This window comes from Solea senegalensis, linkage group LG3, assembly GCF_019176455.1.
Source record: "Solea senegalensis isolate Sse05_10M linkage group LG3, IFAPA_SoseM_1, whole genome shotgun sequence".
NCBI classification, from domain to species: domain Eukaryota; kingdom Metazoa; phylum Chordata; class Actinopteri; order Pleuronectiformes; family Soleidae; genus Solea; species Solea senegalensis.
The window spans coordinates 21564233-21582268 of NC_058023.1; the positions used below are offsets into that span (position 1 = coordinate 21564233).

At 40.9% G+C, this 18036-nt stretch overlaps 2 protein-coding genes across 2 annotated transcripts; both read left to right on the forward strand.

The window, feature by feature from the left end:
• The first annotated feature begins 6 nt into the window (after positions 1–6).
• On the forward strand, positions 7–9299 carry LOC122767062 (extracellular calcium-sensing receptor-like). The gene is made up of 9 exons (XM_044022405.1): positions 7–1493; positions 1724–2018; positions 2168–2254; positions 2438–2707; positions 3129–3329; positions 3802–4077; positions 7780–8007; positions 8084–8207; positions 8310–9299. Exons 1-9 carry the CDS (start codon positions 1243–1245, stop codon positions 9191–9193), a joined length of 2616 nt encoding a protein of 871 aa, XP_043878340.1. The 5' UTR covers positions 7–1242; the 3' UTR covers positions 9194–9299.
• Positions 9300–12476: 3177 nt separating this feature from the next.
• LOC122767083 (extracellular calcium-sensing receptor-like) lies at positions 12477–16503 on the forward strand. Its single transcript, XM_044022428.1, has 2 exons — positions 12477–12559; positions 16151–16503. Exons 1-2 carry the CDS (start codon positions 12488–12490, stop codon positions 16373–16375), a joined length of 297 nt encoding a protein of 98 aa, XP_043878363.1. The 5' UTR covers positions 12477–12487; the 3' UTR covers positions 16376–16503.
• Positions 16504–18036: the final 1533 nt, after the last annotated feature.

The window sequence follows — 18036 nt, forward strand, 5'->3', positions numbered from 1 at the left end:
TGGACTCTCCTTGCTGGTGTATATAGACTGCCTCCTATTATGTCTGGGCACCTAATAATACAATTCAAGAACAGAACTACAATTAGAAAAGTGAACATTAAACAGCTGAAAATGATCGTGCCATTGACAGCAAATATGGTTGGCCTGAATTACCATTGGAGGCTAGCAGTCTCTTTTGTCAAAGTTAACAACCTGAAACACAAAGAACATAGTACCAACTGCGTGAATAATCTTAATATTACTTAGCTTATAAAAGATGGTAGAAATAAGTAGTTTTCCTAAATTTAGTGACAAAAATTTAGTGACAAAAATGTTTTTTTTAATTGTTATTAAAATGATGTTAACCAGAAAATAAGGAAGGGAATTGATCATTTAGTTAAAATGGCTTTGCTCACTGGACTTGTTAAAAATACACAGGACAAAAGTGCAAATAATTTGTATGCAAATTTTGACTGACCTTCCCATGCACATCAAGCACGATGTGAAGAAACAAATAAATAATGAGCACAGGAGGATTAAAATCATCATCGAGTGATGACGACTTGCTGCTAATGTTAATTGAAAAGAAGAAAGGGCAAATAAATAAGTGGGTACATACAGCCGATAGTAAAGAGGAGTATAGTGCATTGGGAGTTTTGGGATTGTTTGATTATACACAATATGTTAATGTTACATTATATTGTTCACCACAGTAGTATATCAATTTTGAGCAGCAAACAACAGTGCAATAGGCTAGGACACAATACACTTTGCAGTATATTAGCAAGTTAGCATGGCTTTATGGCTTTAGCAAGTGCATAAGCAAAATGAATGGTTTAAACAAGGACGTTTGCATACCGAAAATTATATAATTATATAATGCTGGCAACACATTAAACAGGTGAAAGAAAAATAACAGACAGAGCAATAAGGAGGAAACGAGAAAACAAATCTTTGTTTTACTGTTTATTTCGAGTGTTGGCACTGTATGATTTATATTTTAAATAAATTGTGTCAATAATATTGAGAGTTATGGCTTTTTATTTTGTAATTTCTACAATGAAACATCAAAGGAAAACATTAATAAACCTTTCTGCAATGTCATTTAGTACAAATCGGTATTAGGTGTGATTTATTTTGGGCCCTGCCCCTACAGCTTCACGTCCTCCTCTGCACTGATGGGTGGTGTTACAAGATTAATCAACGTTGGCACCATCAATAAAATGTGGTGATATTGTGATAAGACTGCACTGAGAAAAGGAAATGAGCCAGAGGAAAGTCATGACGGCATTTTTAGACACCAGCCTTATCTTCCTAATATTATATTTCTGCTTTTTCTCTGCTGTGTCCTCCTCTCTTTATTCCTCCTCTTGTCAGTTTCAGGGACAGTTTCATCTAAATGGGATGCACAAAACTGGAGATCTGATTCTAGGTGGGATTTTCCAAATTAATTTCTTTTCAGCTGATCCTGACCTGTCTTTTACCTCAGAGCCACAACAGCCTCACTGCTCCGGGTGAGTCTGTGAGGGAAACGACACATAACTGATAAAAGCAAAGTCTATTAGTAGATTGTGCTTTTATATGGTTATGTTAAATATTTACAGTGTGAATATATGCTATTTTTAATCATAACATGAACTATTCATCTGACTGAATTAATAATTTGTAGTTGAGAAACATGTAGCTATTACTTGACATTTTTTAGTATTTTTTAGTAGTAAACACTTGTGTTTTATGTTATTAGTTTTGATATTATAGGATTCAGAAAGGCTCAGACCATGGCCTTTGCTATTGATGAGATCAACAGAAACTCCAACCTGCTGCCTAATGTGACTCTGGGATACAGTCTGTGTGATAACTGCCTTCAACTAAGAATTGGATTTCGTGCAGCAATGTCCTTAGTCAGTGGTCAAGAAGAGCAAGTTACATTAGAGGAGAACTGTGTAGGAACTCCTCCAGTCCTAGGGATTGTGGGTGATTATACCTCTACAAGCACTATTGCCATATCTACGGTCTTAGGTTTGTACAGAGTGCCTCTGGTAAGTTTTTGTTATTCAATTAAGAAATGGTGATTTAATTGCCAATTTATGAAATTGTTGTGAGTCATTGACTGTGAAAGCATTTTAAAAAATCAGCAAAAGGTTTTGTTTGATTGTTTTTTAGAATATATGGTCTGTGTGTTTTGCAGGTGAGTTATTATGCCACATGTTCTTGCCTGAGTGACAGACAAAAATTCCCATCTTTCTTTAGGACGATCCCAAACGATGCTTTTCAGGTGAAAATCTGTGAAAATGTATTGAATAAATCATAATAATATCCAATATTGTGTGTGTCACTAATCATCTTATGTTCCTCATTTACGGAGTTGTGGTGTCGGATAGACATCACTTAAAGCAGAATTTCTAGTGAAAGATGATTCCAGCCTGTGCACTAATCCCTCTGCTCTGTGTCCACATAGGTGAATGCTATGATTCAGGTTCTAAAACACTTTGGTTGGACTTGGGCAGGTCTTCTCATCAGCAGTAATGATTATGGAGTCTATGCTGCCCGATCCTTTCACTCTGATCTGGGTCCAGCTGGTGGAGGTTGTCTGGCTTACACAGAGATTTTGCCCTGGGGTGAAGATCCTGCCGAAATAAGGAGAATAGTGGATGTGATGAGGAAATCTACAGCTCGAGTGGTGATTGTGATTGCACATCAGATCCACATGATCCAACTAATGAAAGAGGTATCTGCCTTGAATACTCTGCTTCTTTGATGTTTCTTAATTAAGCTACAAATGTAATGGAAACGTTCAAGTGATCATTTTGTTTAAAGACAAACATAAGCAACAGAAACACTAATCTAGTATCACCCCCTGAGCAATGACTGTAGTCATTATTGAGAAGTGAAACTGATCTGAATGAGCCACATTCCAATCTGTCTTAATAATAAAACAAGAATAATGTCTTATTATTATGCCTGTAAATTGTTAAAGCTTTTGTTAGGAGGGTTTTACAGTAAGACGACATACCAAGACAATTTATATTTTTCCTTTATCTATAATACTATGTAAAATACGGATTTGTAGATTAAACCAACTGTGGATCGTAGAATACACTTTACTGCTATGAAAGTATGAATTAATATACTTATAATGCAATGTACAGGTGGTGAGGCAGAATGTGACAGGCCTGCAGTGGATTGCCAGTGTAGGCTGGACATCAGCTGCTGCACTCCAGACTCCCCACCTCATGCCTTACCTGGGTGGAACACTGGGCATCTCCGTCCGTCGAGGAGAAATACCAGGACTCGGTGACTTCCTGTTACAAATACGTCCTGATCACAAGACCTTTGGTGAAAACAAGATGGTGAGAATTTCCTTCAGCTTTGGTATTTGTAAGACAAATATATTTGAAATGATTACAAAATGGGGCCACACGGTGGGGTAGTGGTTAGCACTCTCGCCTTGCAGCGAGAAGACAAGGGTTCGAGCCCCGGTTGGAACAAGGGCCTTTCTGCATGGAGTTTGCATGTTCTCCCCGTGTGTGCGTGGGTTCTCTCCGGGTTCTCCGGCTTCCTCCCACAGTCCAAAAACATGCAATGTGGGGATTAGGTAAATTGGACACTCTAAATTGACCATAGGAGTGAGTGTGAGAGTGAATGGTTGTTTGTCTCTAGCTGTGTGTGGCCCTGCAATGGACTGGCGAACTGTCCAGGGTGTACCCCGCCTATCGCCCGATGTAGCTGAGATTGGCACAGCACCCCCCGCGACCCTCTGGTGGAGGGTAAAGCGGTTAGATGATGACTGACTGACTGATTACAAAATGAACTACATTGCAGGTGAATCAGTTTTGGGAACACACATTTCAGTGTAGATTTGCACCACCTCCAGCAGGTTGGGTGGAAGCTGGAGGAGAATTATGCACTGGACAGGAAGTTATAGAGAATGTGGAGACTGAGTTCTTCGATGTTTCAAACCTCATGCCAGAGTATAATGTGTATAAGGCTGTGTACGCTCTGGCATATGCTCTTGATGGCATGCTGCAGTGTGAGCCAGGGAGAGGACCTTTCAGGAACAACACCTGTGCTGATTTACAAAGACTGGAACCATGGCAGGTGAGATATCAGTTTACACTCAACTCTTAATTTGACGTAATCCTTTGTATTTTTTGTGGTGAGTGAAGTCTAAAGAAATTATTTTATATATAAACTCTAACCATGGTGAAATTATGTGTATAGATATCCCTACATGTTAATGCCTGAATATAAACACTTTACTATCATTAGTTTATGTTGAGTGAACTTAACTTAGGTTTGTGTTTGAAAGAGACGCCACCATCTTTAATGTACAGTCCTACAGTGAACTGGAAGAAACCTTTAGCAGTGATATTGTCGAACTCTGTGAGGGGATACAGTCAGAAGTAAACAAGATAAAGAACTGGCTTCATTTGGCGCATTTTTGTAGGGGTGGCAGATTACAATCAACAACGGATTTAAAACTCTCCTGCTTCCTCTATATCCCACAGGGGGAACAGTGTCATTCTGAACCGAGCGGGTCAAACTGACCCACACAAGGCAGCAGGAGGGTTAACTTGCGTTCATGACTTAATAGCAGAATAAATCTCTGGGAAAAGACCAAAAGGATCAGTCACTTAATCAAGAAATAGGCAAAGCTTTAGATCTTAAGCTGCTCCGTGATATATCATCGAACTGGCTCTTTTTACTTGTTTTTATTGAAGGATAGATCTCTAGTGGCCTCCTCTTCAAATGCTCATATATTACAGACATGCTTTCCAGAGTGCACAAGGAAAGAGATCCACAAAGACCATCAGCAGCAGCATCAGATCAATGACTTACAACATCATAAAACATTTAGACAAGGAAATGGCTCATGGAAAACATCACCCTCTCTGACAGGACCAACCTCACTCCAGACCAGTTCTGCTCCATGCTTGAACTCTGTCCAACCACCATCTACTTCCAAGTTTTTTTCAGGCAGAAACATGGGTGTGCTATGAGGTCTCCTGAATCTCCCATAGTGGCCACATGGAAGAGGTAGAAAGAAGAGCCTTGGCCTTGTATACTAGTGTTGCACCTAACCACTGTTTCAGATACATAGACCTGGGTAATGGATCAGAACACAGGAATTCTCAATTCTTATCTCATTAAGTATCACATCAACCAAACTAATCTATTTCACACCTTGACTCAGGTGAAACCAACAACCTGAAACTGGGTGAAAAGGGTGAATGATGTGTCGATGTTCGGCCTTCCTGGGGGCTGATGTCTACTTTGCTGGATTCCAGCGCATATGGCATCAGCTACTGCCTTCAAGATTCAAGAAGTTTTTATTGTCATTATGAGGACATAATGAAATTTTTGCGGAGACTCCCGGCTTAAGGTACACAGTAAAATAGCAAAAATAACAGAAATAACAAAGGACTTGACATTTAAATAGACATGACGAAAGGCACTCAAATAAGACACAACAAGAGACTTAACACTAATGAGACACAACAAAATATAAAGTACAGTGTGTGCAAAGTAAAGTGAAGTGAAGTATGTACAGCACCTGGTCATGGCGCCATCTGTACCTCCCCTCTCCCAGTGCTTTCAGGCAGCAGCTTAAGATGTGCTCCAACAATCGTCTTGCAGGGCACAGTGGACATGATGGTGTTTCTGCTAGCCCCCAGCAAAGTTTGATGGACTTGGGAGGACATCATACGCAGCTACACCACACTACACTGTGGAAGTGGAATGTGTCCTCCACTTTCCCCTTCCTCAGGACAAGGGACCAGCATTTGGCTGGCTTGAATGTCATTCTCACCATGATGCTAGCCTTTCCAGTCCTTTGAGGAGCCAGCAGCACCTTGGCACTGATGTCGCTGTGACTGTCAGATCATCCATAAAGGCTCGAATTGGCGGTTGGCGAATGCCAGATCTGGACATTCCACCCTCTATATTCCACTTCCACTGCCTTGACAAGCATAGTCATGGCCAGAGCAAACAGCGATGATGGTACAACCAGTGATGATGCCTTTTTCTAGGCGGTGCCACACAGATGTTGTTGCCCCAGAGGTGAATCTCATGCGGTTGTAGTAGTCCTGTATGAGCTCTGTGACCTTCTGTGAAACATGGTGGGTTGTCAAGGCTTTCGTCACCAGTTTATGAGGGATGGATCCATAGGCGTTTGCCAGGTCAAGCCAGATGGCTGACAAGTCTCCTCGGTTTTCCCGTGCCTCTCGGATTAACTGGGTGACCACTCCGGTGTGTTCTATGCAGCCCAGGAATGCTTGAAAGTCCTCCCTTCTGCACGCTGTTCTCCCGCCAGCTTTGGCCTGGCTGTGGTCTTGGCGCTTGGCTGTTTGATCCCAAATCGCTCCGCACTCCTCCCTTTGATGATGCTTCCAGGGCAGCATCGACATCTTCGTCAAACTGGCGCCACTCAGTTTCCTTTTGTGGTGTTCTGATGGTTTGCTGGGTGCAGCATGCTGAGCTTGGAAGTTCTGGACACTGTGGGTTGACTCCTCCTCCGTCTCACCAGGATCAGTACTGTGCACTGCCTGTGCATTGATCAGCTTGCTTCCTCCTTATGCAGCCCATCTTGGTCTGGTGGATCTTCAGACCCTTCAGGTTCTTGCAGTAGTGCTTTCTGTAGCTTAGATGGGTGCTCCCTCGCGGGCGCTGTAGCTTGGGCTGCGAACCCTTGCTGCCCCAGCCCTTCCTGGAGGTCACTGGCTATGCCAGATGTAGATCTAATATCTAGCTTGTTTGCTAATAATATTCTTACCAAGGAAGTCCAGAGTTCCAACACGCATCCTCTTTAAATGCTCCTGTGTAGCAGGTGTGCTCCCACGATCTGCTTTGCAAAACTTGCAGATAATGCTTTACCTTAATTGCATGGAGACTGAAATGTGTAAAATTGGCCATCACAATTTCACTTTATATATATATATAGCTTATGTGCAGAGATGGGTAGAAGGGGAGATGACTTACTCTGTAAAAATCAATCAAAAATCTATGTGTAAAGATGTGCAATGACAACAATCAGTAATGATCAATTATTAAATACATTCATTAAATAAATACATTAGCAACTCAGTTTATCATTATTTTTTTGTCAACAAAGTTGACTAATCATTACATCCCTAACATACAAAACGGAAGTCAACTTTATCTGAAATTCAAATTACACATTGAGCCATGGTTTTACAATTTCCGGGTAAAAGTTGACTGACAATTGATTAAATTTAGCACTATAAAGTATATACTATAGTATAAACATATAAACATTGCTAGGATTGTTTCAGACAACAAATCCAAAAATTATAAAACATACTCTCAGTTTGTGGTCCGAAATCGCTTGTATTTACTAAAACAAAACCTTTGATGACTAAATGCTGCGAAAATCCAGCAGCAATCTTTGATCTGTTAATGAAGCAGTCCTTGGTGTATTGGTTGACAGGAGCAGGTTGAGGGTGTACAGTTAAAGAATATGGTTAAAAATAAAGTTTAACCACTGCCTCTTTGACACCTTGTCATGGTAATTTGGCAGTGATTAAAGAGAGACCTTGCCCAACCAAATGACCATTTGCTGGAAGAATTCTGAGATAATTCTGTGATGTGCAGTCTGTGCTTGTTAACATGACACCTTTACTTAGAAACTTATAATGCACTACAGAGAAAATAATATCTACATAATATGTCCTCTACAAATATTGGACCCTGTTGTGTTTACTGTGGTCATAAGTTATCCTTAACGCAACAGAAATCAGTGAGTATTTTCAGTTTTTTTTCCCCTAATCTGGATTTTCATAGATGATATATTACTTGGAAAAAGTCAACTTCACCACATCTTTTGGTGATGAAGTGTCATTTGATGAAAATGGTGATGCCTTACCTGTATATGACATCATGAACTGGGTGTGGCTCCCTGATGGACAAACTAAAGTTCAGAGAGTGGGTGATGTTAAGAGGTCAGCCTTCAAAGGTGAAGAACTCACACTGGATGAAGACAAAATCTTCTGGAACTTTGAATCCAAACAGGTAACTTCTTACTTTTTCAGACTGCCATCTCTAATTAGTCATGGCAGATGAGTCTAACAGATTTTTCTCCACACAGCCTCCTCGGTCAGTGTGCAGTGAGAGTTGTCCTCCAGGTACCCGCATGGCCAGAAAGAAGGGGGAACCTGAGTGTTGTTTTGACTGTATCCCTTGTTCTGAGGGAAAGATCAGCAATACAACTGGTGATTGTAACGTTTTAAACACCACAGTTCAGAGATGTATAAACATGTATCTCATCACTTCTCCTCTTTTCTCAGACTCCATGGAGTGCACCAGTTGTCCAGAAGATTTCTGGTCCAGCCCCCAGCGTGACCACTGTGTTCCTAAGAAAACAGAGTTCCTCTCCTACCATGAGCCTCTGGGTATCTTCTTGACAATCACCTCACTGTTGGGCACATTTATCTGTGTTGTTGTTCTGGGCATCTTCATCCATCATCACAACACACCTATAGTTCGTGCCAACAATTCCGAACTCAGTTTCCAGCTGTTGCTGTCACTTAAGTTCTGTTTCCTCTGCTCGTTGCTCTTCATTGGACGACCCAGATTATGGACTTGCCAACTAAGACATGCAGCATTTGGCATCAGCTTTGTGCTTTGTGTCTCATGTATCCTGGTGAAAACCATGGTGGTTCTGGCTGTGTTCAGGGCCTCTAAACCAGGAGGTGAATCCAGTCTGAAGTGGTTTGGTGCTGTGCAGCAGAGAGCGACAGTTCTGGTTCTGACTTCTGTTCAAGCAGCAATCTGCACTGTCTGGCTTGTCTCTGCTTCACCAATGCCTCATAAAAACACCCAGTATAACAATGACAAGATAGTTTATGAGTGTATAGTTGGGTCCAGAGTTGGCTTTGCAGTTTTACTTAGTTATATTGGTTTACTGGCGGTCCTCAGTTGTTTGTTAGCTTTTCTAGCAAGGAATCTTCCAGACAGTTTCAATGAGGCCAAACTCATCACTTTCAGCATGCTGATCTTCTGTGCAGTGTGGGTGGCCTTTGTCCCTGCTTACATCAGCTCACCAGGCAAATATGCAGATGCAGTGGAGGTATTTGCCATAGTAGCCTCCAGTTTTGGCCTCTTGGTGGCACTGTTTGGACCCAAATGTTACATAATCCTGTTGAGACCAGAGAGAAACACAAAGAAAGCCATCATGGGTCGAGTCATTGAGTCATAAAAACTGCCAGAGACCACATTTGTCAATTCAAGCTAAAATATACAGACACAAATGCAGGTAAAATAATCTTTTAATAAATATTTCAATAAATATGTAAATGAAAAAAAAAAAATTCACGGTAAAAAGAATTGCACTTAAATGTAAAAAAAATTAAAATGTATTCATGAACACTTTTCTTTATGACTTTTCATAAAAAAGCTGGATCTCATGCTCCAAAACCATGTCATGAGGACATAAAGGTCTTAGTTGTTTTTGGTGAGGTTAACTTGTACCATTAAACATTAAACATTAAACATTTTCCCTTCAAACATAATAAGGATCAAGCCTTAAACTTTAATCTAACAGTATTTATTTAGGAAGTGTGGAGCTGATTGGACTTGAAGACACAATTTACCCAGACCTCGATTTCCCCTAAATTTAAACAACTCCTTTCCTGTGTTTCAAACCATCATCAATAAGACAATGGTGGAGTGTTTACCTTTTGAAATTTCCTGCAGTATGACTAGATACATGATACATGTTTTGAAATTCTTATTGTTCTCATCCAAAACACAAGCTGATTTTTTTTATTCCTACTTTTTATTTTATTTTAGCTCTGTGTTATAGAGTTATAGCTATAGATTTATTTCCTCACTTTACCTCAAGCAAGTGTCTTGTTGTCTTCTCTGCTGCCACCAACTGGACATGGAAGTGATCTACATAGAGCATTGGCAGACAGTGCCTCTGGCTCCTGTTGTCACAAGACATGTATGTCATATCACGGAAATGGGCGGATGATGACATTTACCTCGTCGATATATGGATTTATAGAACATCTCACTATTTGGCAGTCAATTTGTGTACATATATATATAAGTGTATAAAGATATATAAATATATACATACATATATGTGTATATATATACAAATATACGTATATATATATATATATATATACATATATACGTAAATATGTATATACATATATATATTCATAGAGGTTTAGAGCTGCAGCTGCATCATTACAAAGAGTTTAAATTTTTTATTTGGCAAACGAAGTGTGCTAACTTCATTTGTTCTTAACTAGTAACACATACACAGCGTTCTCTTTCCTTTGACACCAAAAATATTCAAATAGACCCTGTGGTTGCAGAGATATACTTATTTTATTATAGGTATGCTCAATCTTTGAATAGACACCTAAACAATAATCATAGGGCTCAGAGGGTTACTAGTGTTCTGTGTTGTGGCTTTTCATTTAGTAGTTTCTATCAAGCAACCAAAAAACAAAGGAAGGCAATAATAATCCTGTCTGCAGTCATTTAGTACAAATCAGTAGCAGATGGGATTTATTTTGGGCCCTGCCCCTACAATTTCACTTCCTCCTCTGCACTGATGGGTGGTGTTAAAAGGTTAATCAACATGGGCACTATCAATAAAATGTGGTGATATTGTGATAAGACTGCACTCAGAAAAGGAGATGAGCCAGAGGAAAGTAATGAGGAAATTTTTAGACACCAACCTCATCTTCCTAATGTTGTATTTCTGCTTTTCCTCTTCTGTATCCTTCTCTCTTTATTCCTACTCTTGTCAGTTAAAGGGACATTTTCATTTAAATGGGATGCACAAAAGTGGAGATGTGATTCTAGGTGGACTGTTTACAGTTAACTTCATTTCAACTGATCCTGACCTGTCCTTTACCTCAGAGCCACAAAAGTCTAACTGCTACGGGTGAGTCTGTGAGGGACAAAAAACACAAAGCTGATGAAAATCAAGTATGTAAGTTGAGTGTATATATGATTAATTAGATACAGTGTGTATATATGCCATTTTAAGTCATGTTACGTTTGCCTTCACATGTTGGTATTATGTTTGAACTATTCATCTGACTTTTTATTTTCAAAATATATCATTGTGAAACATCTGCGTAGTTTTGCATTGTTAATATTTAATTTATTTTTAGTAGTAACCACTTGTGTTATATTGTTAGTTTTGATATTATAGGATTCAGACAGGCTCAGACCATGGCCTTTGCTATTGATGAGATCAACAGAAACTCCGACTTGCTGCCTAATGTGACTCTGGGATACAGTCTGTATGATAACTGCGATCAACTAAGAATTGGATTTCGTGCAGCACTGACCTTAGTCAGTGGTCAAGAAGAGCAAGTTGCATTAGAGGAGAACTGTGTAGGAACTCCTCCAGTCCTAGGGATTGTGGGTGATTCTTCTTCGACACGTTCTATTGCCATATCCACAGTCTTAGGTTTATACAGAGTGCCTCTGGTAAGTTTAAATACATTCTTTAAATTGTAAAAAATATATTATATTATTGGGTTTAGTTATGAACATAGTTAACATGGAAAAATGAGTGATCAACATTAAAATAAGTTTGTCTGTGAGTTTTGCAGGTAAGTTATTTTGCCACATGTTCCTGCCTGAGTGACAGACCAAGGTTTCCATCTTTCTTTAGAACAATCCCAAGTGATGATTTTCAGGTAAATCTATCCACAAATTCTAAATGACTTTAATGATTTCAGTTCAAGAATATTCAAATATATGTTGGAATGAACAATACACAATATTGTGTGTATCACCAGTCATGTTGTGTGCCTCATTTACAAGTCTTGTGGTGTCACAGGGTTTTTCTAGAAAAAAGAGTCGGACTCAATCAATAAATAAAATACTTATTAGATACTAATCGTGTATAATAAGGCTGTGTACACTCTGGCGTATGCTCTTGAAAGACATGCTGCAGGGTGAGCCAAGGAGAGGACCTTTCAGCAACAACATCTGTGTTGACAACACTTGTGAGAGAGCTGTGTTGCTTTTAGAAGCTGTCTCTTCTCTCCCCCTCTCTAAAGAGGGATTGTTAGTTGTGATGGTGACCAGGCAGGGATTCACTAATGTTACTGCACCATTAACGTCACAGTGGAAAGTAGTGTAATAGTAAAAGTACCATCCGCTGTTACCTGGTTTGGAAAATAACCTGATGTCAGATATGCAACATTTAAAGACAGTGATTAAACATGAGTCTTTGATGAACCTGTTTAGCAGGATTTCTAGTAAAAGATGATTCCAGCCTGTGCACTAATCCCTCTGCTCTGTGTCCACATAGGTGAATACTATGATTCAGATTCTAAAACACTTTGGTTGGACTTGGGCAGGTCTGATCATCAGTGACAATGATTATGGATTCCATGCTGCCCGATCCTTTCACTCTGATCTGGGTCCAGCTGGTGGAGGTTGTCTGGCTTACACAGAGATTTTGCCTCGGGGTGACGACCCTGCTGAACTAAGGAGAATAGTGGATGTGATGAGGAAATCTACAGCTCGAGTGGTGATTGTGTTTGGACATGAGAGTCATATGGTTAACCTCATGAAAGAGGTAGGTCCTGAAGCCATTATGTGACCAGACACTTTTGAACTATAACAAAAAATAAAATTAATAATTTTAAAACTGCAATTTATTAATTAATTTCAAATACATTTTATTTGTATAGTACTAAATCATAACATACACTATCTCAATGCAATGTACATAGACAACATCATGGAGAGCAGAGAAACACAATAATCAACACAATGAGCAAACACTAGGCATCAGTGGAGAGAAAAAAACTCCCTTTTAACAGGAAGAAATCTCTGATAAAACCAGACTCAAAGATGTGCAGCCATCTTCCTCAAATGGTTGGGGTGAAAGGAAACATGGGGGACAGAAGAGAGGTGGGGGAGAGAAAGGACACGAGGGAGATGAGGTACAGACAGAAGAAAGAGACCAGGAGCAGATACACAACAATTGCATCAAAAGTTATACATTTATACAGGACAGTTCTGAGTCAGTGATGACATGTTTAAGATTCAAGATTCAAGAAGCTTTATTTATACCGAGGGAAATTGCCCGGTTGCAAACAATACAAAAGTAGTGAAGTATTAAAAGAATAAAAGAAGAGTAACATAAAGCTAACATAAAATAAAAATAAATTAAGTAACTAAATGCAACAAAAATTACAGTTAATACGTATGTATATACAATATATAACAATACGTACTATTCAATTAGCAGAATACATTAAATAAAATAAGTACGGACTAAATTAAGTGATAAATTGAAAATGGATAAGTGGCTAAAGTGACATTCGGCCTCAGGACACAGTGTCTCCACTGTCCCTTCCATGACCAGAGGCACATTAATTAAACAGTCTGATGGCCACAGGAAGAAGGGACTTACTCTGGCGTTCTGTGTTACACCAGGGGAGAATGAGTTGCTGAAGGTGCTTCTGTGTGAGGTTAGCACCTGGTGGAGAGGGTGAGTGTTGTTTTACAGGCTTCTATGCAATTTACACAGCATCCGCTCAGACACCACCAACAAATAATCTAGTTGGACCCCTAGGACTTCCTGATGATCTTGCTGATTTTGTTGCCATCTGCTGCACACAACACCAAAGAAGGTGGGGCCTGCTACCAATGACTGGTTGAAAATCCTCAGCATGCTGTTACATACGCTGAATGACCGTAGCCTCCACATGAAATAGAGTCGGCTCTGGCCGTTCTTGTAAACAGCCTCAGTGTTCTTGACCCATTCCAGTTTGATGTCCAGGTGTACTCCAAGGTATTTGTAATCCTGGACAACATCCACAGTCACACCGTTGATGTAGACGTAGTGTGGGGGCAGATTTCCTCCTGCGGAAATCCACCACCAGCTCCTGGTTCATCTCACGTCACTTGACGAAAGAGTCCACAACGCCCCTGTACTCCTCCTCCTTCCCTTCATTGATACATCCAACAATTGCAGAGTCATCTGCAAACTTCTAAAGGAACTGAAAGTCTGAGGTATACAGGGTGAACAGAAAAGGGGAAAAACTGTTATGCAGTCTGACATAATGTGGTCGACCCATCAAATAGTCTGTAATCCAGGAAACCATGGGAGAGTCCACCTATGCAGGTGGACCATCAGCTAACTCCCCAGTAGGGTGTTGAACACACTGGAGAAGTCAAAGAACATGATTCTCACAGTGCTTCCGGGTCTATCTAGGTGGGCGCAGGTACGGTGGAGCAGGAAGATGATGGCATCCTCCACTCATAGTTTCGACTGGTAGGCAAACTGAAGAGGGTCAAGCAATGAGCTGATCAGTAGTAGTCTGCAGCCCTTTCATCAAATCTATTGAAAAACAGATTCAGCTCGTTGGCATGTTCAGTTCCACCCCTATTGTCTGGCTGCCAGATTGTTTGTAGCCAGTGATGCTCCTCATGCCGCTTCACACGTCCTTCAAGTTGTATTGTTTTGCTGGAGTTGTGCTCCAGCTTCCTCCTGTAGCTGTCTTTATCCTGTTGGATCCTCTCCTTAAGCTCCCACTGAAACTGCCTCATCTGCTCCCTGTCTCCACCTCTGAAGGCCCTCTTCTTCTCATTCAGCAGGACCTTGATGTCTCCGGTGACCCACGGCTTGTTGTGGAAACAGCGTGCAGTCACTGTAGGAAAAACACTGTCCACACAGTCTGCAGTCTGTGAGATCGACAAGGTTCTCTCTGCAAAGCTTCATTGGTCTCCTGTGACCATCTCCTCACAGTCAAGTGGTCACAGGAAGCTGCTGGACTTGGGGCTTATACAAGGGCTGCAGGTGGATGAGGTTGTGGTCTGATCTTCCAAGTGGAGGAAGGGCAGTGGAGCTGTAAGCCTCCTTTACATTGGCATAGAGCAGGTCCAGTTTCTTGTTTTCCCTGGTGGGACAGTCCACAAACTGCTTGAAGGTGGCCAGTGTTGCAGCCAGAGTGATGGGATTGAAGTCCCCACATATCGCGATGAATGTGTCTGGGTGCTGTGTCTGGAGTTTCGCGACAACGGTGTAAAAGACGTCAGTCGTGAGCACCGCGTTTGCAGACAGCGGAATTTAAACAACCAGGCTGATCACGTGAGAGAACTCTTGCAGCAGATAATATGGTCGCAAACTCACGGCAAGCAGTTCAATGTCTCGGCTGTACTGTACACACGCTTCTTCACAGTAACATGACTCGGATGACACCACTTGTTGTTAATAAGAATAGCAAGTCCCCCACATTTCCTCTTGCCACTCTCATGATGACTCCTGTCCGCCTGAACAGCCTGAAAGCCGCCCACTGCATTAGCAGTGTCCTCGTGGAGCCATGTGTCCGTGAAACACAGCACGCTACTCTCACGATACACCCGCTGAATCCTCACCAAGCCCGCCAGTTAGTCCATCATTAGCTATTGACCTCACATTCCCAATGGTGATAGAAGGGAGAGATGGTTTATATCTCCGCTTCCTCTCCCGGTGTTTACGTCCAGCCTTAAATCACCCTGTGCCTCCTCCTCAGTTTTCTGGGGATTTCAGGCCTCTAATGTGTCAGCGTGGTAGCGTGACCTTGAGTGTAAACAATTTTGAGGAAAAATGTTAAAGTTATCAATATCAATACCAAGTTAAAACAAGATCAAGGGTTTGACTAAGGCAATGAGTTGGTTTATTCACATGTTGAATGAAACCAATTGATTCTAAAAGCGAATTAAATGCACAACTAAGATTATCAATGTTAGCATCTACATGTTGAAATCCCCTACAATTATGATTGTATTGAGCTTTCTGAATAAGGTGCAGGTGAGCGATAAACTGTGACTATCAGAATTGGTTTTTGCATTTTCCAACTAGGATGAGAAAGATTGAGAATAAGGTTTTCAAAAGATAAATATCCTGGATTGGGCTGGGGGTTGATTAATAGTCTTGTATTAAAAATGGCTGCTACTCCTCCTCCTCGGCCTGAGCTTCTCGGAATATGGATGTTAGCATGAGTGGGTCGAGTCGACTCATTTAAACTAACATAATCTTCTTCATGTAACCAAGTTTCAGTTACACAGAATAAATCAATACGATTGTCATATTAAAACTCTACATCACATGCTACTGGAATGAAATTGATGAATGAATTGTAATTAATTTATTTACTTGTTATAATGCAATGTACAGGTGGTGAGGCAGAATGTGACAGGCCTGCAGTGGATGGCCAGTGAAGCCTGGACAACAGGCCCTTTACTCCAGACTCCTAACCTCATGCCGTACCTGGGTGGAACACTAGGCATTGCCATCCGTCAAGGAGAAATACCAGGGCTCAGGGACTTCCTGTTACAAATAAGCCCTGATCTAGATCACAACAACACAGATGGAAACAGCATGGTGAGAGTTACCCTCTGACTTTTTGTTTGTGAGAATAGTACACTGGCATGAATTAAAAAACGTAATTAACTTCCAGGTGAATCAGATTTGGGAACACGCATTTCAGTGTAGATTTGCACCACCTCCAGCAGGTTGGGTGGAAGCTGGAGGAGAATTATGCACTGGACAGGAAGTTATAGAGAATGTGGAGACTGAGTTCTTGGATGTATCAAACCTCAGGCCAGAGTATAATGTGTATAAGGCTGTGTACGCTCTGGCATATGCTCTTGATGACATGCTGCAGTGTGAGCCAGGGAGAGGACCTTTCAGCAACAACACCTGTGCTCATTTACAAAGACTGGAGCCATGGCAGGTGAGATATCTATGTTTACTGAATATAAACAATTCATTCAAACATTATGTATTATGTGTTCATTATTTAATGTGATTTTTTTTTTTTAAATTGGCACTGCTGTGTTTACTGTGTTCATAGATTTTCCTTAACACAATAGTTCACTTCACAATAGTATCATCCAAATTGTGTGTTTTGTCCCTAATTTGAATTTTCATAGATTATGCATTATATGGAAAAAGTCAAATTCACAACAACATTTGGTGATCAAGTGTCATTTGATGAAAACGGTGATGCCCTACCTGTATATGACATCATGAACTGGGTGTGGCTCCCTGATGGAAAAACTAAAGTTCAGAGAGTGGGTGAGGTTAAGAGGTCAGCCTTCAAAGGTGAAGAACTCACACTGGATGAAGACAAAATATTCTGGAACTTTGAATCCAAACAGGTGACTTCTTTTTTAGACAACTTTGGCTTTGCCAGTGTCATTATAGATTAGTCTTACGAATACTGATATTCTCCACACAGCCTCCTCGGTCAGTGTGCAGTGAGAGCTGTCCTCCAGGTACCCGCATGGCCAGAAAGAAGGGGGAACCTGAGTGTTGTTTTGACTGTGTCCCTTGTTCTGAGGGAAAGATCAGCAATACAACTGGTGAGTGTTATGTATTAAACACCACACTTCAGAGATGTTGTATAAAGATGTATCTCATCACTGCTCCTTTTTTCTCAGACTCCATGGAGTGCACCAGTTGTCCAGAAGATTTCTGGTCCAGCCCTCAGCGTGACCACTGTGTTCCTAAAAAAACAGAGTTCCTCTCCTACCATGAGCCTCTGGGTATCTGCTTGACAACCACCTCACTGTTGGGAACGTGCATCTGTGTTGTTGTTCTGGGCATCTTCATCCATCATCGCAGCACACCTATAGTTCGTGCCAACAATTCAGAACTCAGTTTCCAGCTCTTGCTGTCACTTAAACTCTGTTTCCTCTGTTCATTGCTCTTCATTGGAAGACCCAGATTATGGACTTGCCAACTAAGACATGCAGCATTTGGCATCAGTTTTGTGCTTTGTGTCTCATGTATCCTGGTAAAAACCATGGTGGTTCTGGCTGTGTTCAGGGCCTCCAAACCAGGAGGGGAGTCCAGTCTGAAGTGGTTTGGTGCTGTGCAGCAGAGAGGGACAGTTCTGGTTCTGACTTCTGTTCAAGCAGCAATCTGCACTGTCTGGCTTGTCTCTGCTTCACCAGTGCCTCATAAAAACACCCAGTATCACAGTGACAAGATAGTTTATGAATGTGTAATTGGGTCAACAGTTGGTTTTGCAGTTTTACTTGGTTATATTGGTTTAC